The sequence below is a fragment of the Gobio gobio genome (assembly GCF_949357685.1).
Source record: "Gobio gobio genome assembly, chromosome: 6".
Classification (NCBI taxonomy): domain Eukaryota; kingdom Metazoa; phylum Chordata; class Actinopteri; order Cypriniformes; family Gobionidae; genus Gobio; species Gobio gobio.
In genome coordinates this window covers 45,992,714-46,019,501 of record NC_137102.1, presented here as the reverse complement: position 1 = coordinate 46,019,501, position 26,788 = coordinate 45,992,714, and the positions used below count along the sequence as shown (strand labels likewise).

At 35.4% G+C, this 26,788-nt stretch overlaps 1 protein-coding gene across 2 annotated transcripts in view; it reads left to right on the top strand.

The window, feature by feature from the left end:
- Nucleotides 1-26,788, top strand: part of esyt2a (extended synaptotagmin-like protein 2a) — a 57,213-nt gene that overhangs the window by 30,262 nt on the left and 163 nt on the right. The window contains exons 2-23 of one of the 2 annotated variants that reach the window (XM_079818855.1): nucleotides 349-390; nucleotides 507-641; nucleotides 1,302-1,378; nucleotides 1,475-1,547; nucleotides 4,836-4,925; nucleotides 6,819-6,874; nucleotides 8,116-8,236; nucleotides 8,323-8,499; nucleotides 8,583-8,665; nucleotides 9,065-9,113; nucleotides 9,553-9,642; nucleotides 10,179-10,274; nucleotides 13,182-13,244; nucleotides 14,894-14,968; nucleotides 15,255-15,341; nucleotides 15,554-15,703; nucleotides 16,896-17,278; nucleotides 21,389-21,487; nucleotides 21,584-21,715; nucleotides 21,835-21,940; nucleotides 22,147-22,196; nucleotides 26,331-26,788. The exon at nucleotides 26,331-26,788 is cut by the window's right edge and continues 163 nt beyond it. In XM_079818855.1, the coding sequence (XP_079674981.1) occupies nucleotides 349-390; nucleotides 507-641; nucleotides 1,302-1,378; nucleotides 1,475-1,547; nucleotides 4,836-4,925; nucleotides 6,819-6,874; nucleotides 8,116-8,236; nucleotides 8,323-8,499; nucleotides 8,583-8,665; nucleotides 9,065-9,113; nucleotides 9,553-9,642; nucleotides 10,179-10,274; nucleotides 13,182-13,244; nucleotides 14,894-14,968; nucleotides 15,255-15,341; nucleotides 15,554-15,703; nucleotides 16,896-17,278; nucleotides 21,389-21,487; nucleotides 21,584-21,715; nucleotides 21,835-21,940; nucleotides 22,147-22,196; nucleotides 26,331-26,373 (2,277 nt within the window). In that variant the 3' untranslated portion in view covers nucleotides 26,374-26,788. The remainder of the gene's footprint in view (nucleotides 1-348; nucleotides 391-506; nucleotides 642-1,301; nucleotides 1,379-1,474; nucleotides 1,548-4,835; nucleotides 4,926-6,818; nucleotides 6,875-8,115; nucleotides 8,237-8,322; nucleotides 8,500-8,582; nucleotides 8,666-9,064; nucleotides 9,114-9,552; nucleotides 9,643-10,178; nucleotides 10,275-13,181; nucleotides 13,245-14,893; nucleotides 14,969-15,254; nucleotides 15,342-15,553; nucleotides 15,704-16,895; nucleotides 17,279-21,388; nucleotides 21,488-21,583; nucleotides 21,716-21,834; nucleotides 21,941-22,146; nucleotides 22,197-26,330) is intronic. The other variant, XM_079818856.1, reaches the window with a different exon arrangement.

The following is a 26,788-nucleotide window of genomic DNA, read 5'->3' as shown; positions in this document are numbered from 1 at the left end:
CTTAAAGCTTATTAAAAACACCACATATATATATATATATATATATATATATATATATATATATATATATATATATATATATATATATATATATATATATATATATATATATATATATATATATATATATATATATATATATATATATATATATATATATATATATATATATATATGTATTGTATATATATGTATATATATATATATATATAAACAACATTAAAGACTTTAACTTTTTTAATGGATGTGATTTGTGCTACTGTGACTTATTGTGAGACTGAATATGTTTAAAATAACCATTCAAATAAAATGAAACATTCTGACTATTCAGTCTGTTTTCTGTTTCAGGTTAATTTTCCAGATGTGGAGAGAGTGGAGTGGCTCAACAAGGTATGTGTGTGTGGTGGCGTGGTTTCATAAAAATAGATCTGCATCTAGGATAACCTAGAAATGTCTCCTCAAGAGTATTACATCTCTCTCTCTCTCTCTCTCTCTTTTTTTCACAGACTGTGCATCAGATGTGGCCATATATTTGTCAGTTTGTAGAGAAAATCTTCAGAGAGACCATTGAACCAGCAGTGCAGGGGGCCAATGCGCACCTTAGTACTTTCACCTTCTCCAAAATAGACATGGGGGACAAGGTACATGCACATGTTTACCTAGCAATCTAAATGAGGACATACCACAGCACAAACCCTAAACCTTCCCCTAAAAGAGAACTTTTTGCATTGAAATAATACACATAAAAAAAAACATTATACATAAATAAATAAAGCACATTATTTTTGTATCTGTTTATAAAATTATAAATAATTAATTATTAAATAAATACATTATTATAAATTGTATAAATTAATAAATTATCATAGATAAATAATAATAATTAAATTATATTATGATGGTTTAATTATATCTATATTATTATAATGTATTAATTATATTAATAGATGTATTTATTATAAATAAATAAAGCACTTGTTTTTACCTTTTGAGGACATACCAAAGACTTCTGTTGTGTTTTATAAAGCTATTTATAATTGCTACAGATTAGCTCAAACCCTAAATCTACCCCTAAAAGGAAATTTTTGGCATTTAATAAAAATTTAAAATAAAATCATAATAAAAAAACATATAATAATAATAATAATTGTTTTAAACTTTTATAATTATTAAAACTATTTTTGGACCTTTGAGAACATCAAAGGAAGGTTTAGTCATGTTTAACTTCATATTTAACATATTCAACCCACACTCAAACGTTCTTACACACAAAATATATAAATTTTGTTGTCTGTCTGCAGCCTCTCAGAGTGGATGGAGTGAAAGTTTATACAGAGAATGTAGATAAACGACAGATTATTATGGACCTACAGATCAGGTATATAGATCACATACAATTTTTTTTTTTTTTAAATCTAGTTAGACACAATGGGCATTTTTCAACCTCTTTTTTGTTGTTGTTGTATCTGTGTAGTTTTGTCGGAAACACTGAAATTGATGTGGACATTAAGAAATACTACTGCCGTGCAGGAATCAAGAGCATACAGGTAAGACGGAGACACAAGTGTGTGACACATGCCTGTCTATGTGGTATGCTTACATTTGAGTAGGTCCCCATTACCCTGATAAAAAGTTTGAACTTTATGCCAGAAGAGCTTCTTTGCTCTGTTAGATTAGAGTCAGGCATTAGAGATAATGGTAGTCCCTTCTCATATCTGCAAACAAAAGATTTTCAATTATTTATATGAGATTTTTGCCTTTAACTGGAGAGGATAGTGGAGATGTTACAGGAAACATTACAGAGGAGGTGGTGGTGTCAGGAAATGACCTGAGCGGGATATAATGCATGTGAATTACCCAATAAATCAGAATTCTTCTTATTAAAATGCATAGTGGTAAAAGCATATGCTGTGACACATTCAGCTGTAGTGCTCATACCAAAAAGTTTGAAATCCAACATTCTTCCTTTTCCCATGATTCCCTGTCCTCTTTCCAATATGTTTTAGTAAAAATGTGATTAAAGGCACAATATGTAAGATTTTTGCATTTAAAATATTCTAAAAACACTATCACAGTGTTTTATATTTAGTTCATTTGTGTACTTATATTATCCCAAATGTTTAAATCCAGAGAAAGTGTAACCTCCCTCCGTGACCTGTCAATGACATCGTATCCGCCTTACCCTCGATTTCCGGTTCTACTTCTGTAAAAAAACAAGGAAACGCCAAAGACGCTTTAATATATTTTGTCTTTTATTAGACAGGTTAGCAACTGTTTGGATACTTTTATCATTATAAAGCTAATCATTATGTAGCTCAACATTGTCTTTCTCTTGTAATCTGTTGTTTTCTTGATTTACCGCGAGTATCAGGTGTGCACCAATACCATGCCTCAGCGACAGAAAGAGCTTTATTTGTAGTAACTAATATAGTATTTTCTCCACCATACAATATGTTTTAAAATGAATTGCATGCTATTTAGCAACACAAGTCATACAGATTTTATTAATATGATATTCTAATATCGATCTAGCTTACTGCAATGTGCAACAAGCATTGGCGTAACTTTGTTTCAAAAGGTGGGTGGGACAGGAGTGTGTGTGTGGGGGACACACTAAAAAATAAGATTAGGATGTCCAGAAATAAATTTCAATAGTTCATTAAGTTTAATTTATCGATATAGAACTTATGTTCAATGTGTTAGTTTCATCCTTACATGTACTTTATAATATGTTGTTAGTCACAAGGTTCTTCATGTTAGTGATTATGTGAGATAGATCTGACGGTAGAACTTTTAAGCATGCCAGAGTTTCTGAGTTTTAATCCGCTCTTGTATAGTTTATTTTAGTGCTGGGAATCGATTAAAAAAAATTAACGAATTAATCACATTTTTTCTGTAATTAATTATGATTAATCGTGATTAAAAACATTGGAGTTTTGAATATTTTGATGTTGTAATCATTTCAGTTACTCTCCAAATGAATGTAGAAACAATTTAAAGACAGCATATTTTAAATATTTGTTGTAATGGCATCTTTTTATGAATGAAGGCCAGTATCACTGATACTAATGTCTCTATGAAACATCAATGACATTACATTACAGTATAACTGAAAGCTACCAATTTCAACACTTTTTAAGGCTTTAACAAATAACTTTTAATTTAGGTGAACTTAAAACAATCTTTATATAAATCCATTATCATAAATGTTATATTTACCCATGGCCTTCCCTGTTAGACATAGCCTATACAGAAATTTAATAGCTGTCAAACACCTTTCTTAACTGCATAAATATTAAATTAAATAAAGATTGATCATCATTAAAGCTGCAATTTTCTATGTTCCCGTTATTCTTTGATGAACATTAATGACAGACATCATCAGTGCTGCTGTCACTTTAAGATCGGCCGCTGCCGAACATGACGCGGATCTGACGCGCTGTCACGTGCATCTCATTTTCTCACAAGTTCATTTAAGACGTTATTTAACTCATTTAAGACTCCTATTATGAGAATACTATGAGAATGCCATTTTGGCAAAATTCTCTGCGTTGTTGTTATTGTTTGTTCACGAGCAAAAGAGAACTCGATGTGTGCACGAGACAGGACACTGACATACAGCGAGTTCTCTTGTGTCTTGTCACATAGATGGTTTAAAAACATTTATATGAATAAGAGCGTGATCATATAATGTAGCGCTTGGCACAAATGGATATAAAAACGGACGCTGCGTTAATTGCGTTAAATATTTTTAATGCGTTAAACTGAAAAAATGAATTGCCCGCGTTAACACGTTAATTTGCCCAGCACTAGTTTATTTAAATTTTTTCTCATTAAAACCAAAGATAATCACCAGTGATTGTATATCAAGAGCAGGGACACATTTTGGTGCATTTTGTTTTGTGATTTCAACTGAAGGAATAGAGAGTCTCCGCAAAGTCTGTGCACGAGCCACCGCCAACAGCGACATTGAACACTCATGATTTCAAAAACACATTCCAGCGCCAGATCGCTTCTTATTTAACTCTGTTAGTCAACTAGAGATGTTTAATTTGTATTAGATACATCTGTACCGCAAGTGGTGGGGACAATATCGACCCCTGGCAAAAAGTGGTGAGGACATGTCCCACCCGCCATTTACTCCTATTGCAACAAGTGTCTCGTACCAACCACCATGATAACGCGTAGAGTAACATTATAACATAACTTTCAACAAACTGAAATGTATTTTAGTATGATTGTTTTAACCAAGTAAAACTGCGCCGTGTCACTGTGTATGAGTAGTAATTCAGCCCTCACGGTTATTTCATTAAAAAGAGAAAGGACACGTAACTGTAACAAAGTTCAAGGAAGAAGGAGGCAGGAACCGGCAAACGTTAAACGTAACTTTAATTGTAATAGACATAAACAACATAACAAAATAAGCTGTATCGGCCGACTATGGCATATAAGCATAATAAAAACAGCAACGTAAAATGTCTGGTCCTCTCTCACCCTTCACTGTCGTAATTCCTTCTTTCGTGGGACTCAATCCGCTCCCATGGCTCTCGGCCCCGCCCTGGTTCATACCGCAGTAACATTAATAAAACTTTAATACATTAGCTCATCCTTGAACATGATTCCTGCCTGAGTCCCGTCGGATTGCTTTCCATCGGCTGTGGAGGTGAAGACGACGACAAGCTATGTCTTTGTTTTGAATAAGCAACCTCTAGCCACAAAACTTGCATACTGTGCCTTTTTAAATGTAAGATTAATAATGCAAACTATTATAATGTGATGTACTCTACTGCAATTTTTTTGCTTACCTTTTATTTGTTTGTGGTTTGTATGTGTAGCTTAATGGGGTGTTGAGGGTCATCATGGACCCGTTGCTAGGAGACATGCCTCTGATTGGTGCCCTGTCAGTGTTCTTCCTCCAGAAACCTGTACGTTAACCACCACATATGCACACACTCACATACAAACATATTGCAGAAGAACTTGCTTTCATTGTGTCTTTGTATCTGATTCGTTTTTCTTCTACATACCTAACATTACCCACATTAGACAATCATACAATATAAAGAATGATGAGAATGTGCCTGCTATTTAATAATAACCCACACCCTTGAGGTCAGAGAACACTGCTCTGACCTGCTCTGCAGAAACTGTTCAAAAAATATCTAAATCTATTCCTCATAAACCTGTCTCATTCAATTATCTTATTCTCAGCTGTTCATAACCTGGAAGTCTTGATCCCGAATATTGATCTAAAGGACACTTCACTTCTCTGTCTTTAATATCAGTATCTTAAACATTGAGAGAATGTTTGGTTTCTGCATCAAACTCAACACCAACTGCCCACTCTTTCTAGTTCTGGAATTATGTTTATACTCATTTCCAGATTAGGGTTAAATATTTGGACTAAATCAACAAAACCAACATTACATTTAATTTGAAGCAAACAAATTTAAAAAAATTAAAAAAACAACCACGACTCATGATTCTGTGTGTTAACACTAACAGTAATTCTCTGTTTGGCACTAAATTATGTAATTTAGCCATCATATTTATATGATTTTATTATTTTAATAAGTTACCTGGAAGTCTTGATCCAAAAAAAGAAATTAATCCTTTCATTCAGCAAAGTGTCAGTAGATACTTGTGCATTGATACATACAAATTCCATTGCAAATAAATACTGTTCTCCTGAAGAATCCATATATATATATATATATATATATATATATATATATATATATATATATATATATATATATATATATATATATATATATATATATATATATATATATATATATATACATACATACATACATACATACATACATACATACATACATACATACATACATACATACATACATACATACATACATACATACATACATACATACATACATACATACATACATACATACATACATACATACATACATACATACATACATACATACATACATACATACATACATACATACATACATACATACATACATACATACATACATACATACATACATACATACATACATACATACATACATATACACACACTACCAGTCAAAAGTTTGGAATCATTAAGATTTTTTTTTGTTTTTAAAGAAGTCTCTTCTGCTCACCAAGGCTGCATTTATGTTATTAAAAATACAAAAAAGCTATAATATTGTGAAATATTATTAAAATGTAAAATAACTCTTTTCTATTTGAATAATATTGAAAATGTAATTTATTCCTGTGATGCAAAGCTGAAATTTGAGCATCATTACTCCAGTCTTCAGTGCCGCATTATCCTTCAGAAATCATTCTATATGATGATTTGCTGCTCAAGAAACATGTATAATTAGTGTTATTGTTGAAAGCAGTTGTGTAAAACATTTTTTTTAGGATTATTTGATGAATAGAAAGTTCAAAAGAACAGTATTTATCTGAATATATGTAATAATGTATATAATCTAAATCTAAATATCTAATAATGTATATCCTTCATAAAATACATGCATAGTCTTGTACCTTTTATCTTTTTCCTATTTTCAGATACTTTTTATGCTTAAAAACAGTTGTCTGGTTCGGTTTATGGCTTGAAACTCTTATAGAAGAATTTTTTAAGGTTCCTATGGAAGGAAATATGCTTTTGAAACCAAGACTCCTGAAAAAGTGTGCAGATACTGTTATATTAACATTTATATATTAGATCAATATCCTTGTTGCTGCTGTTAAAGATGAAGGATGTATTTTATAGGAAACAAACACAGGCATTTGCATGTATCTACAACCATAATGTATTAAACAATGTTAAATGTGACTATCTCTTTCAGTTTCTGGATATAAACTGGACGGGTCTTACAAATATGCTGGACATCCCTGGAATAAAGTGAGTGTCAGCCATCACACATATGCATTATGTATAATGTAGTCATGTTATTATGCCAGTTTCATGAAACTGGAAAGTGGATCAGTCAGCCTCCCTTTGAAACACACACATGCTGTCACATGACCTATTTTGTATTTTGAGGTGGCACAAATAACAGTCTCTCACACAAGCATTATGCACGCTCACTCCAGTTTCAGAAATGCTGCTCTTCCTGTCAGACCACATCAGAGGATCCACAGTTACACCCACTTGTGATGATGATGATGATGATTGCGTCTTTTAATAATCTGTTTATCTTAAAGGCCGCCCTAGGATCCCTTACCATCAACGTGTGTGTCCAAATGTAGAGTTTAATGTGATTTTCCAGAGCAGTCTCTCTCTCTCTCTCTCTCTCTCCCTCGCTCTCCTTTTATAGTCATATTATAGGTGGAGCTGGTGTTGTGGTTTAGGCGTGGCGAATGAGATCTTGTCTTTTGTTAAATTTTTTCCTCTCTCTCTAACACACACACACCTTCGCAGAGGAGTCATATTTCATGCTCTCTTCTGCTCCGACATCAGAGCTAAAATCAATCTGAATTCTTTTATCTCTCTCTGATGAAGTACATGTTCAAGTAATGCAAATTTAATTGAAAAATAATGCTATAGATGGATTTAAGGTGTATATACACACACACACACGTTTATGATGATGCATACTTATAATATTAATATACATTTTATTATTAATAATGTGTTCATTTTAGTAGTTTTAGATCATCTTCAACCTCCTTTAATGTTTACTGAGGCTCCTTAGGACCACTGCCTCATCCCACATGTTAATGATATCACATGGTCCCGGCAAAAAAGGAGTAGTTTACCCAAAATAATGTTTTTTGGTGGAACACAGTTGCTGTTACATACACAAAAGTTCTGTTTTATATACAGTGAAAATGAAAGTATATGGTAACTGTGGTTATCAAGCATAAATTACCAAAATATATATATATATTTGTGATATGATATATATTATATTGTGATATATATATATATATATATATATATAATAAAAGTGGTCCATACAACTTGTGATCTATAATAGCCCTTCAAAAAGTCTTTTGAAAATAATGTTTCAGAAGCTGTATGTTTATGTATTGATGAGTGGGTGGATATATTGAATTTAATGCATTTGACTGATTTGTTTTTATATTTATTTGACGTCACTATCATTTATACTAATCTCTCTCTCTCTCTCTCGCTCACAGTGGTCTGTGTGACGGCATTATTCAGGATATCATATACAGTTATCTTGTGCTGCCAAACAAAATCACTATCCCACTTGTAGACGATGCACAGATTTCCAGACTCCGCTTCCCTATGCCGAAGGTGACACACGCGCACACATTTACACGCTTCACATACTCATTGTGTATATACATATGTCTATCATTTAATGCATGTGTTTGGTGTAGGGCATTCTACGGATTCACTTTCTGGAGGCACAGGACCTGGTAGGGAAGGACACGTTTCTGGGTGGTATGATAAAAGGAAAGTCTGACCCGTATGGTGTCATTCAACTCGGTAATCAGCTCTTCAGATCCAAAGTCATCAAAGAGTCGTTAAACCCTAAATGGAACGAAGTATATGAGGTAAGGGGCTGATTTGTGAGCAGGTGTGTCTATCACTAACATGATTTGAATTGCTAACTGAGGTGTTTATGTGTGTGTTTTAGGCATTTGTGTACGATCAGTCAGGACAGAATTTGGAGATAGAGCTGTATGATGAGGACACAGATAAGGATGATTTTCTGGGAAGGTAATGGCTGTGATTGATCAAGTCAATCATTGAATGATCACAAGATGTCATACTTCAGGATTCCACCTTAAATATTTTCAGGGTCTGTGTGTGTCTGTGGTTCAGCAATTCCCTATGTGCTGTCCTCTCAAGGATAGAGATACCAGAAATAGTTGACCTTGTGGGGACATTTTTGGTCCCCATGAGGTAAACCGCTTATAATTCACACTAAATTATGTTTTTTGAAAATGTAAAAATGCTGAAAGTTTTCTGTGATGGGTAGGGTTATGGTTAGAGGATAGAATGTACGTTCGTGCAGTATAAAGATCATTATGTCTATGGAAGGTCCCCATAAAACATAGAAACCCATCATGTCTGTTTGTGTTAATCCTCTGATGTTTCTCCTCCTGCATTCTTTAGCCTTACTCTCCACGTAGATGAACTACTGAAGGAACCGAAAGTAGATGAGGTACAAAAAAATGTTTTTTTGTGTGTGTTATTTTGGTCATACATCTGTTCAGCTTGGTTTTTAAAAATCTGAACTAAAATTTTATACAGAAAAAAAATGCTTAAATTAATATTTCACTCAAAAATGTAACGGCATCATTTACTCTTGATTGTCCAAACCCATATGACTTTCTTTCTCTTCTGTGAAGCACAAATAGTTGATTTTTGAAGAATGCCCTGGCCGCTCTTTTCCATATAATGAAAGTGAAAGGGAACTGACAAGATGACAAATATATCATAAATGTGGTTCATAGAATGAGTAAATGACAACAGGATATTCATTTTTGAGTGAACTATCCCTTTAATCAAGGATTATTATAGAGTATAAAGTTTTAAACGTATGTAATAAACCTATTAAACTTATTTATATAATAAATCCCCTCACTTGTGTGTGTATGCAGTGGTTTCTACTTGATGATACTGCTAAAGGGAAGCTTCACCTGAAGATCGAATGCCTTTCTCTTCTCCCTACACCTGATAAACTCGATGAGGTAACATAATACTCCCCTTATACACATCATAGTGACATGACTTCTGTTAACAATTTAGACTTAACTGATCAAATAATAAATGTACACTATCCTTCAAAATTTGGGATTGGTAAGATTTTTAAAATGTTTTTGAAATAAATCTTAAAGAAATGCAGTAAAAAAGTAAAAACCATAATATTGTGAAACGTATTTAAAATGTAAATTAATGTAATCTATTACTGTGATTGGTAAAGCTGAATTTCTTCAGTGTCACATGATCCTTCAGAAATCATTCTAATATGCTGATTTGGTGTTTAAACATTTCATATGAGGGTCACTGATTTCTGCCCTCCAAAACCATTTTGGCCCGAAACATAAAATGGCCAAAATTTTAACTAGTAACTATATTTACTAAGATTTGAACCCTAATGTTGAGCTTATTGCATGTAAAATGAGACATTATTTAGTCTTTTTTAGAGGAAGATCCCCACAATGTAGATCACATACACGTACACTGTTTGCACAAAACACAAAAAGTTGTATGTGTTGCTTTTCAGGTTTTAAGCAGCATTAAAGCAGATAAAGGGCAGGCCAATGATGGACTGTCATCAGCATTACTGCTGGTGCTACTGGACTCGGCCAAAAATCTGCCAGTGAGTATTAACACACACACACACACACACACACACACACACACACACACACACACACACACACACACACACACACACACACACACACACACACACACACACAAGCTTTCTTTCTTGCTTCCTTATTTCTCAATGCTCCACCTTCCCTATTTCATCCACTTCTTCTACTACACCTTTTCTTCTTTCAATCTCTTTCTGTTGTCCTTCTCTGGTTTCCTGTCGTTCGGGGTGAAGAGTGTTTTTGAGGGGAACGTGGGCAGTGGGTGTCTGAGAGAGCGCCGCTCTGCTGGGCTGGTGTTCTGTGAGAACACTTCTGCCCTCTACAGGACAATGTTTGTGAGTCACTCTGCCGGCATTTCCATTAGATTCTTCTGCTTGCATTTGACCTGCATTTGGTGCATTAACAACTGGTTACTTCATTTACAAAGGTTTCATAGTTACATCTCAACTTCCCTTTTGCATGTAAAATCTTCCTATTATGCTGTTCGAACTCTGAGGACTGTTTTGTTTGCATTTGTTTATGTCGTGGACTTGTGGTTTATTCTGTCGGCATGCTAGTGTTTACGGAGGCCCTGCCTGCATTTTGCATAGATATAAATAGTCTCTGTATCAGAGGTGTTAATGCAGCCATTTTTGTGTGTGCAGTTGTTTTTTATCGGTGCAAAGGTGTACCTTTTCCTTTTAAAGAGGCCATTTGAATATAGAGTGTCAGAGGAAGTTCAGGGAAATCTTTTTGACTATGTTCACAGAACAACAGAATGTGGTTATCTGCCCTTTTTGTAGTGCTAAATGAGGTTATGGGCTAGTTTTCATTGGCCACCGATGATACAGATATCTAGAAATCAGGTTGGCCGATCGCGGTTTGTATTATCATATATACACATCTCTATTATACTATTTTTTATAATTTTTTAAATGCCAAAAAATTCACACACATGATTAATACCATGACAACAAAGGAGGCATGCACAAAATTGCTGAAATTTTTTACTGAATAAATTTTTATCAGAATTCACCTTAAAGTTATTTGAAAGGAAAAAAGTTTTAGTTTCAATTGATGGGGCCACATTTGACAGGAGGATGAAGTAGTTGTTGGTCAATATATTGATGTCCCAAAAATAAACATTAGCTGATTAATTATGAAAGAGAATGATTGACTTCAGTTACATGCCCATACAGGCATTGCTGTCGTATTTACAGGACAATTTGAGTCTGGCACCTGTCAGTAAATATGCTTGTGGATCCCGAACATTCACTGTGTGAACGTAGCCTCAGTGATTACATTATGATTGTGTTTGTAACCATAATAAACAGGAGTACAAGTGGGATTGTGTTACTCCAGTAATGACACGGGTGGGGGCAGGGCGGTAAGACAGCTTTTGTAGTGAGAGACTCTACAGTTCAAAAGTTTGGCGTCAGTGATTTATTATTATTATTGAAAGTGTTGAAATATAAGGATCATGTTCAAAAATGACAGTAAGACGTTATATAATGTTACAAAAGATTTCTATTTCAAATAAATGTTGTTTGTTTGAACTATTCATCATATAATCGTGAAACAATTTCTTTTTTTTTTACATTTAAATGTTTCTTGAGCACAGAAGCAAGACTGGAGTAATGATGCTGAAAATTCAGCTTAGCATTACAGGAATAAATGACATTTTGTAATATATTAAAATAGAAAATGGTTATTTCAAAGTGTAATAATATTTCTTTATTTTGCATTGAAGATAAGATACTTCTTTCAAAAACATTACAAATCTTACAGACTCTAAACTTTTGAACAGTAGTGTAGGTGTTGGGGGGTGTAAGGTAGAGGTTTAGCAGAGTGTCAAATTGGGGAGCATGTTGAATGAAACGGGGGTTACACATTATTTTAAGGTGTCCTTGTTACAGTGTAATTATACAGTTATGTAGTTAGTAATATTAATTAACATGTACTTACTTTAGGGTTAGGATTGGGTTTGATTTGGGGGTTAGCCGCTTGTAATTATGCATAATTTACTGTTGTTACTGTAGTAAGTACAAGTAACAAAGACAATTTAAAATGAAGTGTTACCGAAACGGGTCTTACTCTGCACTTCACTGTTTGAAATACATAAGAATTAAGTCACACAGGCAAGAGTGGCTGTGATTCAGCCATAGATAACAGAATGATATAACGAGTGTGATATTGCTTTTATACAACAGTTCCATAAGAAATGTAATATTCAATAACTTAGTTTTTTTGCCTATTTTTGTCGAGCTTTGCACAACAAATTAGCTCAACATTTCCAAACAAAAACAGAATCAATTGTTGTGTGTCTCTGAGCAGCAAGCAAGCTCCAGTGCTATTTTATAAAACATCAGTACGCTTGGCCAATCATATTCGAGGACCATAAATAACTGTTGTATAATTGTCGCTGTATCGGCTCATGCCTCGTTTTATCATCTTCATCTGTCACTGAGATTGTTCCAGTAAATTAAGGCCTGTACTGGTTGATTTTCAGTGAAGTGTGGGTTGGACTGGTTCTCTTTGGATTGCCTTGTCTATATTTCTCTTTCATTCTTTCTTCATCACAATCCTTGACATCTGATCTGTGTCTTCTCCTGTGCCCACTCTCCAAACATCACTAGTCAAACGCAAATGAATAAAACATTGTCCATGCTGATGTGTTCTGCTTCAACATTCGCACAATCCTGCAGATAAAAGACAAAGAGGCCTCTTCTTTTCTCCTTTTCATCACATTCACCATGCATTAACACTGTAACCATCATTCATTTTGTCATGAATGAATGAGTACTCCTGTGTCTGTGTGTTTTTGTGCAATTATTAATTTAACTCTGCATGCAATCCTCCTAATAATCCTACCTGTATTTGTATTTGTTTGCGCGTGTGTCTCGTCCTTATCTGCTTGGGGAAATAAGCGCAATCCTTCAGAATTCAACAATGCAGGTCAGAAGAAGGGTACAGGCAATAAAGTGAAAAAGGTAACAACCAGTTTCTCACAATTCACACACACATACACAAAGAAAGATGATCTGTCTGCAGCAGGTACCGCGTGTGCTGTCTATGTGCTTGTATTAACCGCATGCAGTTACAGGCTCTCTGAATGCCACACAGAGGCTTTTCACTTGTGTAAATCTCAGCCAGCTTTCCAATCTCATTTTCCCAGTTCTGAATTGATTCAAGCAATTTATGAATCAAACGTATACACACATGATCTTGCATAAATGCAACATACAAGACCATGCTTAAAGGGTTGGTTCAACCAAAAAGGAAATTTCTGTCATTAATTACTCGCTCTCATGTCGTTCCAAACATGTAAGACCTTCGTTCATCTTCCGAACGCAAAGTAAGATATTTTTGATGGAATCCGAGAGCTTTGACTGCAACGTAATTTCAACTTTCAAGTCCCAGAAAGGTAGTAAGAGCGTAATAGCGTAAGAGAGTGACAGGGAAGAGAAGAGATTGTTGAATAAAGTCATTCATTATTTTTGTTTGTTTTAGCGCACAAAAAGTATTCTCGTCGCTTCATAACATATTAAAGTTGAACCACTGGAGTCACATGGACTATTTTAACGATGTATTTCCTACCTTTCTGGGACTTGAAAGTTGAAATTAGTTACGTTGCTGTCTATGGAGGGGTCAGAGAGCTCTCATTTCGGGGTCAACTAACCTCATAAGTCCAAGTCTCCATATATATATATATAGTAAATGCTATTCATAAGGGTTTTTTGCTAATGTTGTTTATTTTAATTTAAGAGAATATTGCTATATTTTCATCCTTTCATTTTATGGGAAAAAAAACCTATGACATACCACATCTATGACATGCTGCCAATTTCTACGGTCAATAATTTTGACTCATCTTACCGTTTGTAAAATCAAAAAGAAAAGCAAAAAAATTAAGCTTATTGTATAATAATTTTAATAAATTGTCCCCTTTTTTAACAAACAGAATGTTCAAGAAGATTAGCTGGATCAGCCGGGAAAAATACTTTTTTTTAGCTTAAGTATCAAAATTGTTTTCAGATTTTAGTGCTGATACGTCAGATATTATTCAAATGTAATCATGACGATTATTCTCAGGATTAGGCTTTAGTTCAATTAGGACATTTAAGTAGCTTTTATACATTTGCCTTTGAAAAAAACATTACTGGTGTGCATCTTGAGACAAAACAATGACAAGACACTGACACATATATAAGATATGTCAGTGCAAGTTGCTTTCAGTTAAATCAGCTCAAACATGCATTTTAGTCTGGGACTAGCTTAAGCCTCGTCTGTGAAACCAGGGGGTAATTTTTAAATGTTACAGTTATATAATAATAAAGTAATAATCACCTTAGAGTTAATATTTACTGTATCCACAACTTAAATGTCTATAGTAATTGACAGCACACCACAAGTGTGGTTCATATAGACTCCTTAGACAGGAGTAAATATGATACTCTATGTTTACTAAGCATAATTTCAAGTCATTATTAGGTAAATATGTATTCCGGATTGTTACATATTTGAGATGACAGTGTTTGTTTGTTGTTCTTTGCTTTAGCAAGTGCGGTTACGGATGAAATGATATTCGTATGTGTTTGAATGTGGAAGGGTTGTTAATAAACATTTGTATATTCTCCAGTCCGCTAAAAAGGTCACCAGTGTGCCCTGTCCATTCGTCCAGTTTACTGTGGGACACAAATCCTTTGAGAGCAAGGTAAACACACTGACACACACAAGTGATTGCTTCTTTATGTAATCTGCCTTTCATTTCAGTGGTGCATATTACGTTATTCTAACATGTACAAATTTAAACATGAAAAATAGCATGAAAAGAGATAAATAAATAAATATAACAATATTTGACTGTAGAAGGTGATGCTGCAAAGTTGCTTAAGTACTGTGACTTTTTATGGTAAAAAAAATTCCAAGGTCAGAGCCTTTGTGTTTTCACTTTGGTTAAATATTTAATGGATAAATGTTTTACATTCTTCTCATTGTAGACACGATTTAAAACCAACGAGCCGGTTTGGGAGGAGGCCTTCACATTCCTGATCCACAATCCAAAGTGTCAAGAACTTGAAGTTGAGGTAAAGCACAAAGTCACTCACATGTACACATGGGGTAATGTGGCCTAGTGGTCAAAAATGTGGGTTGTAGACTTATATGTAGGGAGCAAGCATATATAAATCTGAAAGTGGCCATGCTTACAAGACACATTCTGATGTGTTTGTGTGTGCGTGTGCGTGCGTGCGTGTGCGTGTGTGTGTGTGTGTGTGTGTGTGTGTGTGTGTGTGTGCAGGTAAAGGATGACAAACACGAGTGTTCCCTAGGGACGTTTTCTCTTCGTCTGTCTCAGCTGCTGCAGGAGGATCAGATGACTATCAGTCAGCGATTTCTTCTCAAGAACTCAGGACCCGGTGCTACACTCAAGATGAAGATGGCACTTAGGGTAACACACACACACACACACACACAAAATTTAAATAATTTAATGGAAAGTAAAGGAAATCTTACAGAACAATGGTAAAAACATAAAAACAATGGTACATAAAAACAATGGTTCAAGTTCTAACTGAAAAAAAAAAAACTAAAATAAAAATGTTATATAATATTAATATATACAGTATATAATTAATATATAATATAACAATGAATATTTTTGTCTTTCATGCGAAATGTCTAAATTACTTAAATTGTATTGATGGATGTAGTAAAAAAGGAATTCTTCACAATTTACATTGTGCAAAAAATCTATTTAAAAGTTTCATCTAGCAGGTCTGACATATTTTATATGTAAATAGCTCTAACAATTTTCTGTAGATTCCTCATCTGTGAAACCTTTCATTGAAACTAAAATTAAGATAAAACAAAATAGGAATTTGTCGGTTAAATAAAATAAAAATTAAACTGGAAGTGATCACAGCATTGTTGAAACCAATTAAAACTGTAGCCTACTAAAATTGTACTTTATTTTTATAGCACTTTTAACAAAATATATACTGTCTCAAAGCAGCTTAAATGAAAAATAGTGCCTTATTATTATGCTTAATTATGCTTCAGCTCTATATTTCTTTATATCGGTAAGCACTATTTCTGAACTCTCTGAAATGCCTTGTTTGTATTTGTGCATATTCCTCATTTAAATAATTCCAGTTTAAGGCAAATGCAAAAAAGGGGGCAAGGCCTGGTTGAGTTGCATTTGTAGTGTGTTGAAACTGGGAAGGGGCGTGACATTTCCTAAACATGCTCGAAAGAGGTTGATGAAAGACCAATGACAACACACTTTTCCAGCCGACCAATCAGAGCACAATGCACTTTTAGGAAGGAGTGGCTTCAAAGAAACAGGAACTAAACAGAGCATTTCTAACAGACTGGGAAGAGATGCTACGACAATATAAAATATGTGAACACATTTTTTTTAACATTCCGGCATGAAAACCTATTCTAGTAGAACCCAGAACAAAATCAAGACTTTGAGTTTCAAAATCAAGACCAAGTGAGCAAGATAAACATGACTGTCAAAGAAATAAACAAATTAACCTTGGCTTGTACGGACGGTCCATCTTGACTGGATGAGCTAAAAACAATCTAAAAGAAAAAAGTCAGGAACCAATGCATATCTGTATATGTGTTTATTTCAGATTCTCTCTATGGATAAGTTGGCTGTATCGGATCAGCCGTCCTCAGCTCAAATCCGCCGCCCCAGCGTGACCCCCAGCCCCACCACTCAGCGGCCCAAAGTTTCAGAACCCACCCCAGCATCCAAAGCACAGCAGCCCACCCCTACACCCAGGACCCAACCCACCCCAACACCCTCCCCACGGGTGGAACGCCTAATAGACAGCAGGCCATTGGAGGACTCCCCTAACCGTCTGGCTAAATCGGGGCGGAGCACATCTAACCTGGCCATTTCTGGCTCTATGGTAAACCTGAACCACAACGAGCCGACACCCAGCATAGCGTCTGACATCTCCAATCCCAGCACCACCCAGGATCTCCAGAGGACAATACAACAATTACAGAAGTATGTTTTACATTTTTTACATATTTTTGCTAGGGATGCACAATAATGTATCTGCCAATAATCGGCATCAGCCGATGAAAGCAATTTATTTTTGTTTAAAGGGACGATTATATCTTGTCAATCAAAAGGGGGCGTAAAAACAGACTTGCAAATATTTTTTGTGTTGAATTAAGGGCTGTCGAAGTTAACGCGACAATAGCGTATTATTAACAGTGTAAAGAAAATTGTGCTGTTAATGCAGATTCTAACTTACCCTATGAATCACCAATACTTACTTCAAGCCAGGGTTGCCAGGTCCACGGTTTTTCCCTATACCAAACATTATCTGTAGCGTAAAGAGAATTGCAAAGAGCTTTGTTACTTCTGATAAGAAAAAAAGTCCTTACTTTCAACATTTTATCATGAAGCTCAAACAATAAATGTCATTTTTATACTCTTAAAGGGTCATGAAACCCCCTGTTTCAGCATGAGTCAGTTCTCACCACAGTTTTGAAAAATGTTATAAAAGTGGGCGTGGTTTAGCGGTGGAATAGTGGAGAGGGACGAGGGGAGACTGACAGCACATCATCGGCTTCTGATTCAGACAATTTTTTTTACTCTCATTAAAAGCATCAAAGCTTCCCACAAATGCATGCTGCAAATTACCATTAAGTTACACGCAACACAATATACACATGGATTTGGAAGCTCACCATTACACAAATACATAAATATCCTGTGACGCCTATAATTCAATGGACAATTAAACAGCCATTCACAATTTGTTCTCTGCTTCGAAAATAAATATGAACAGGCTGTTGCATACCTTTGATAACTTTTGAGGCTTATTTTGCAGAGTTTTTATATGCCGTTTGGTCAGTTAAATGGCCGTAAAGAGTGGTTACACTCACAGTGTGGATGAATCGCGTTTGTGGGAAGACTCAGGAACGTAGGCAACACAGAAACTCATACAAAGCGGAAAAAACACTTGTTTTTGTTCCATTAATGCATCTCTCACTTACTCTGTGCGATCTCACTGTTTGAATCGCCAGTCAGAGGAAAATGCCTATCAATGTGTGCTGTCATTAATAATTAAGCGCGTGCTGTCATGAATTAAGCAACTTGTCTTCTCATAGGACAAAGACATGCAGTCTCGTGAATAATAATGAGACACTATAGTACAAGAAAACATCACATCCTATGGCGTTGACATGAAGACGAATTTAAGATTTTAAGTTGAAAATACAGCAAAAAGGTTTCAAATTAACCAGTTTTCCCCCACATTCAAAACTAACAGATGGTAACATTGTCTTCCATGATGTTCAACACACATACTTCTGTAAAAATCTCAGAAAATTTGGTTTAGGGTTTCATGACCCTTTAAAGGGTTAGTTCACCCAAAAAAATTCTGTAATCGTTTACTCAACCTCAAGTTGTTCCAAACCTGTATACATTTCTATCTTCTGATGAGCACAAAAGAAGATATTTTAAAGAATGTTGGTAACCAGACAATTCATGACCCCATTGACAGCATGGAGCGCGAGTCTTTTCTTCCACATCAAAGGGCACCTATTATGCCCCTATTTACAAGATTCAAAATACCCCATAGATAATTTTTTTATAGCATGTTAAAATTGCCACTTTTGCGGGTTGAGCAGAAACATACAGTTTTAGTGTGTCCCTTTAAATGCAAATGAGCAGCTGCGCTCAGCCTAAGAGGGCGGAACTTCAAGAGCTCATTCTTTGATGTCAGGACGCACTATAATGTCAGAAACTGCGAATATATGCTACATGGAGATTGAACATGTATATTTTAATTGAATTACCGTTATAACTTCTTGTCCACTATTTTAGTATTAACCTGTTGTACCGGACCCCGTCTGAATGATGGCCAAAACTTAACCAAATTTTATGACATTTATTTTTACTTCTAAAACTTACTTCTAACACACATTGTTACTTATTTATTGTACTTCACACAAAATATGAAGCTTCCATTTTCACTCCATAAAATCACTGTAATAGCTTAATAAAACACAATGCAGGTGAACATTAAAATATTATCCATAAACTCTCTCTCTTCTTACATTATCATCAACATACATAGCGAAGTACACAGAAACACTAGTTACAATTAAAGGGTTAGTTCAGCCAAAAATGAAAATTCTGTCATTATTTACTTACCCTCATGTCGTTCGACACCCGTCAGACCTCCGTTCGTCTTCGGAACACAAATGAAGATATTTTAGTTGAAATCTGATGGCTCTGAAAGGCCTCCATTGGCACAATGCACAGTTCACTCTCAAGACCCTTAAAAGGTACTAAAGACGTCGTTACAAAGTCCATCTCACTACAGTGGGTCTGCAATAACTTTATGAATCGGCGAGAATAGTTTTTGTGCGCAAAAAAACCCTAAATAACGACTTATATAGTGATGACGATTTCAAAACACGGCCTCATGAAGCTTCGAAGCGTTATCATTAGCGTCGAATCATTATTCGGATCGCGTGTCAAACCGCCAAACTGCTGAAATTTGGCGATCCAAACTGCTCATTCGACTCACTGCTTCGAAGCTTCATGAGGCCGTGTTTTGAAATCGTCATCACTATATAAGTCGTTATTTAGGGTTTTTTTTGCGCACAAAAACTATTCTTGCCGATTCATAAAGTTATTTTAGAACCACTGTAGTGAGATGGACTTTGTAACGACGTCTTTAGTACCTTTTAAGGGTCTTGAGAGTGAACCGTTCATTGTGCCAATGGACGCCTTTAAGAGCCATCAGATTTCAACTAAAATATCTTCATTTGTGTTCTGAAGATGAACGGAGGTCTTACGGGTGTCGAACGACATGAGGGTGAGTAATTAATGACAGAATTTTCATTTTTGGGTGAACTAACCCTTTAACAGTAAACAAATATATACAGACCTTATGCCTTTTCGGGGGGTGCTTAATATACGGATAAACTTTATATCCGTAAATCAACTCCGATGAACTGTAATAAAGTGCGTGCTCTCACCTTTATTTCTGCCGACTGTAAACTGGATTACCAACAGTTAATAGTGATCCATCCTTGAGTGACAAATTTTTAGCAAAAAGTTTGGTATTGAAATTCATTCACAAACCAGTCTGGTGTAAAATGATTTGTGCAGACATAAACAAATTTAAGTATATTAGGGGGCATCGCCTTCAAAAATAAAACTCTACAGTCTACAGCGGCTCTGATGTCAGGAGTGCATGGAGACTGTTATGTTCACTCTCACATCTAATAACAAAACAAAACACCTCAATCGCTTATGAGACATTCTTGTTGCTACAGCTTCTCCAGCCTGGAGAAAATGGCGGACTGTGAACTCACTGTCCGTCAACAGTCATGGACGGGGCCTGTAAAAAGTGACGTCACTTTGCCAGGAATCTGCAAACGGCTTGTTATGAAACGGTGCTTATGATTTATGGGAATTAAAAAAAAAAAGGGAGTGGGTGGATTTTTATCATTATAGGGTGGTTGTGTACACACACTGCTGACACATTTATGTTCAAACACCATGTAAAAGTAAATTTTGCATAATAGGTGCCCTTTAATACAAGTTATAGCACAAAAAACTTACCTAAATGTATCATGTCACATTATGTAAACGCTCAATCAGTGTTTCAGCCGTGGAAAGACTTGTGAGCAATGTCACTTAACATTGCATTTATCCAGTGTTCACAGTTCATTAGATAGCTATAAAAAACATTAGAAAGGAGCTTATTTACTGTTAATTACATTTGCCATAAAGTGTTTATGTGCAACTGAGTTGTATACAAATATTTCAATTTGTAATTATTATATCTGAAAATAAAGAGCAGTTGAATATAATATTTTGGGCTTTGTTGTTCATTTTAACCTGTATAGTTTACAACATTAGTTGGGAGAGATTTTTTTTTTTTTCATTAAGAAAATCAAACTATTAGTATTGGTAGATATCATTCTGAATTATCGGCTGAGAAATGTATATATCAGTGCATCTCTAATTTGCAGAGAACATCAGTGCATCTCTTTTTATCTGGAGTCAGCGGAGAATATGTGTTATTGTTTTGATCATGAGATGGCAACTCCACAACTACAGTTTAATCCGTCTATGTGTTTACAGTGGCGCCTCACCTGGTTTCGCTCCATTGGGGGAAATTCAGTTAACCATCAGGCACAGTCCACAAAGAAACAAACTAATTATCGTGGTGCACAGCTGCAGGTAAGTTACATATGAACTATATGTCTCATGAATTATGTCAGTGCTTCTGAAAGACATTTAATACGAAAATATCCATATTTCTGTGTGTGTTTGCAGGAATTTGATCTCTTGTACTGAAAGTGGTTCTGATCCATACGTCCGTTTGTATTTGCTGCCTGATAAACGGCGCTCTGGGCGCAGAAAAACAAACACGATAAAGAAAACGGTCAACCCGATCTACGATCAAACGTCAGTTTCTCTCTCCCCCCAGCTTTTTCCTCTTCCAGTCTGCTCTCGCATTTCAATAAATCAAGTGTTCTAATTTTGCAAAAAACTGTCTGTTTGTGCATGCACACGTGTTTGTGTAGGTTTGAATTCAGCGTGTCACTTGTGGAGTTGCACAGAAGAACTCTAGATGTGGCCGTGAAGAATGGAGGAGGAATCCTGTCAAAACACAGAGGGCTGCTGGGAAAGGTGACATCCATATCATAAATAGCATCAGAAGTAACCGTCATAGCATTGATATCATAAATATCCACCCAAACAGTGTTCATAACAAGTTAAAAACGTCCTTAATATCCTTTAAAACAATGTATATTATTGAATATTCTTCTCTAGTTTGTTGTTGTGCCTCAAACAAATTAGTCTTATATAAAATTTGGATTGTGTGTGTTTCTCAGGTTATAGTTGACTTGACGTCTGAGGATATATCAAAGAGCTCAACGCAATGGTAAAATGTTTTATATAACTTACAGAGATTAAGCACTTAAAGGGATAGTTAAAATGAGCCCATGATTTACTCAGCCTCAAGACATCCTAGGTGTATATGACATTCTTCTTTCAGACAAATACAATCAGAGTTATATTAAAAAACATCATTGCTCTTCCAAGATTTATAATGGCAGTGAAAGATTTAGAAGCCCAAAAAAGCGCATCCATTCATCATTAAAGTAATCCATATGGCTCTGTTGGGTTAATAAAGGCCTTCTGAAGTAAATCAATGTGTTTGTGTTAGAAAAATATCCATATTTAAAACTTAAATAACTAGCTTCCGACAGAAGGTCTAAGCAAGCCGACTTGTTTGACATAGCAATGTTTGACATAGTATATAAGCTCCTCTTCTCTTATATCGAAATCCTCCGACATTTCTCTTTAATGGTCCCATGGCATGGATTTTTGTATTATATTATGTTTCCTGAGGTGTACTTATATTGTTAGTATGGACATCAAAAAATTTCATAATTTAGAAATAAAAGGCATTTTTTTCTAAACTAATATTAGCCCTCTGGCTTGAATGCTGTGTTTGAAGGGGCGTGTCTGCTGTGAGACTTCAGTGAAAACGCCCACTGTTGTGATTGGCTGAAATCTTTGCATTTGAAATGAGTATTAGTTTATGTGGCGGGGTTTACTGAGGCACCGTCTGACACTGCAAACACTGCCGGAGGCAGAGAGAGACGGAGAGCTGGGGAAAGATAGCAGAGAAAGTTTTATTGTACCGAGTTGTTGAAAGCGCTGTGAGCGTGTTTGTATCTGAGAGCTCTGAATAAACACGAGTCCCAGTCACGCGACCCAGTCTTCTTCCTCCTTATTCTACCAACTTTTTAACATGTGGAATCCCTCTAAACCCACTAAACTACGTTTTTTTACCATCACAGCCGTCGAGATGAACGAATCGTCAAAGTGTTGATTATAGCATTATTTTTTAGATCTTTTCCCATCACATGAACGGCTGCAGTGATGAGCAGTCTTGTTGATTGCGTGAATGCAGTGATCTTGTTATTGCAACATTATTTCTCTCACAAAATGCTTTCACCACAACTAACAGCAAACACAATATCGATATGAATACAGTAAGAGCTTTGTTGTGCAGCATAACAGTGTCATTCGTTATTATGGCAGTTTGGACAAGTGTGCAGATACACTCGCGACATGTGATTGACACATCCGAACATTATAAAGAGAGTGTTCTTTGATCGCTAATCTAGCGTCTAATCAAAATTAAAATAACAGATTTGTTTCATGCTACTAACAGAAACCATGTGAAGTGTATTGTTTTATTCCCTGGCTTGATTCACTGATGCATTACGCTTGGGGCATCAAGATGGCCAGCGGCGGGACTGACAGTATTAAACGATTTAGAAAGAAAGTCTGTGTGAACTGTGTAAATGATTAGCTACACATCAGAAATCACTGGTCACAGATCAGGCATTAATGAACACTGTTACTCACTGTTTGTGGCGGAGCGGTCGAATCCATATGGTAAAAGTCTGTTTGTAAAGCCTTTGCTGACATCGCGACTGATAAACTGAATCCATTCTCTCCTAATTCTCTGGGCGGGCAAAGCAGAGGAAGGGGAGGTAACCATACTGCCGTCCAAAGGCAAAGCGCAGTAACTACACATTTGGTCAAAATAGAGTTAAGACTTGAAATGGGCTTTGTGACATCTGTTCTGTCTTGTGACAAAGTTTGCTGGTTCAATTTTGTCCAGTTTTAGAGAAACGAGTGTGTCAAAATTGCAGTAACTTCAAAATCCAAGCCAATACCAAGGCAAACCGCAGTAAGTGATGTTACTGCGTTCTACCTTTGTTTCCCCATTCTTGACACAGCAGATACTGCGGTTTCAACTTATGCAGTTTGCCCCGATCGTAACACACAGAAACAATCCCGCAGCCATATGATGTTTGAACTCGCGTTAAAACGCAAATATTCAAAGACTGGTAAGGAAGATAGCAAAATATAAACTCATAGTAAGGCAACTGACAGCTTTATATTCAGTTAACATTGATTAGCCAGCCGCTAGCAAATTTTGACTAACCTGTGCTGCTCTATTAAAGGCAATATCCTGACAACGTAAAGATAATCCGATTTAATCACGTTGATGTTTGTTGATTCGGACATCTCTCAGTTTCAGGCTGCTAATCCAATTGTATTGACAGGGGTTACTCCTTCAAAAGTTAGCTGGGTCTGGTAAAGTTATCTTGTTAGACAAAGTTACTCTAAAAGTTAGCGGCGCCAGTCAGCAGGTGACAACCGGACGAGCGCAGCGCAGCCGGCCGACAGCAAGCACACTAGGTGAAAAAGTACACTTGCATAATGTACTGAAAGTACTCTATTTTCACGCACTAATTTCGTAGGCTACTTAATATACAAAAAAAAAAGTGCCAATCAGTTTTTTGGATTTCACAGATAGGCTAGCTAAGAATACATAATAATTATATCTTAATTATTAATTATAGCTTTAAGGGTGTAGATATCATAAACAGGAAATGCACATGTTTGAGAATAGCTTAGAAGTTAGGCTAAAGGGAGAAGAAATACGTAAGTTAACTTACTCTCTAACCTCTAATTCTAGGAAATGATGTATGGCCATATTAAAGGGATAGTTCAACCGAAAATGAAAATTCTGTATTATATAAAGTTTATTATTACTATAAACATGTATTAAGAAGCATGAAAAAAAGTTGGATGAACACATTTAGTTTGTAGATACTGCACTTTGCCTTTGCAATAGTGTTTTAGTCGTTTAAGGTCATCCAAAGGCAGAGTGCAGTATCTGCATTTTGGGGGTCAAAGATCACATCGGTGGTCATGGTTTTTATCTATAAAAAACTTATTCCTAAGAAGGCAATACATGAATGCATTACCACTAATCTACCCACAACATGTTTGACTGGCTGGTGTAAAAACTTTAAAGCCATTTTTCTCAGTTTCAGTGTTTGCGTAGTTACTGCACTTAGCCTTTGTAGGGCAGCATAGAGGTAATGTTTCCCCGTATGACGACATATAGGGAAGATTCCAGATTGGCTCGTCTGAGCTCTCATTTTCTCAAAGGCAGAGCAGGACAGCCAGAACTTGGTTGACACCTATCAAAATTTCTAGCCACTTGGGGACCATATACAGACTAGGGGAACTCGTATTAATGTTAAAAAACCTCATAAAATGAAAGTTTCATGCCATGAGACCTTTTAAAAATTCTCATTTTAGACTCTAATTCGTGACCGGTGTTTTGTGTCATGCGTCATGTGTCTAACAATTCGTCATGCATCAGGTCAGGGGTTACTCTTTCGCCATAAATCGATGCGGACGGCCGTCTGTCGGAAGCTAGTTATTTTAGTTAATTAAGTTTTAAATAGGGATATTTTTCTCACACAAATGCATTGATTCGCTTCAGAAGGCCTTTATTTACCGCCTGGAGCCTAATGGGTTACTTTAATGATGAATGGATGTGCTTTTTTGGACTACAAAATCTCATCCTCCAATCCATTCACTGCCATTATAAAGCTTGGAAGAGCCAGGACATTTTTTAATATAACTCTGATTGTATTTGTCTGAAAGTCTGATAATCTGAGGGTGAGTAAATCATGGGGTATTTCTCAGTTTTGGGTGAACTATCCCTTTAAATCATATGAATATGATGATATTGATTACTGTATTAAAGTAATATGAATATTGGGGATTCACTACTTATAATTGCACTTTACAAAGCTTATTTACAATTTAACTGGTCTGCCATGTTTAAATATTTCTGAAAATGCATAATTTTGGGGATGAAAATTATGATTATAATAATGATTATATTATTGTTTTAAAGTAAAAAGAAAGATTCAAATTGAGTAGTATTTTTATTTACTTTTTAATATTTTTTGCTTCAGAAGGCTAAATACTAGTATATTTGTTCACATGAGAATGAGACCCACCATGTAAAAAAATTCTAAATAAAAAAAAGCTACATTTTCTTTATATATATATATAATGTTTTTTTGCCACAGTAAAATGAATGACATGAATGTTATTAATATTTAGCTAAATGTGTATGAACATGACACCAGAAAATTTTATGTGGATGTGTGTGTGTGTTTGTCAGGTATGAGCTATCAGTGGATGGACTGAGGCGATCACCCCCTTAATCAAAGGAACCAACCTTTTTCTGCCTACACATAAAAAAAAACTACAAATCCCTACACAAGACTCCAAACCTCAGCCATATTTAAGCCATGTGTTTAAGCTTGTGGGCAAAATTTGTACTTGTTGGTTCTTCAGTTTTAATCAGTTTTAACAGATTTATAGTGTGAAAGAAAAAAAAACTCTATTGATGGTATGTGCACTGACTTAGCAAGAGTGAATGAGAGCGCGAAAGAGAATCTTTTTAAAGGGATACGGTTCAGCAGCATCTGTTGGATTGGTTAGCTGTTTACGTATTAAGACTTTTAAACCAAGAGTGGCAAACTCTAACAACATCCACCATTAAAGGTGGAGAGTTTATATATATAATTAAGATCAGACTGTAAATAAATATACATGAATATTAAAAAGGAATTCTAG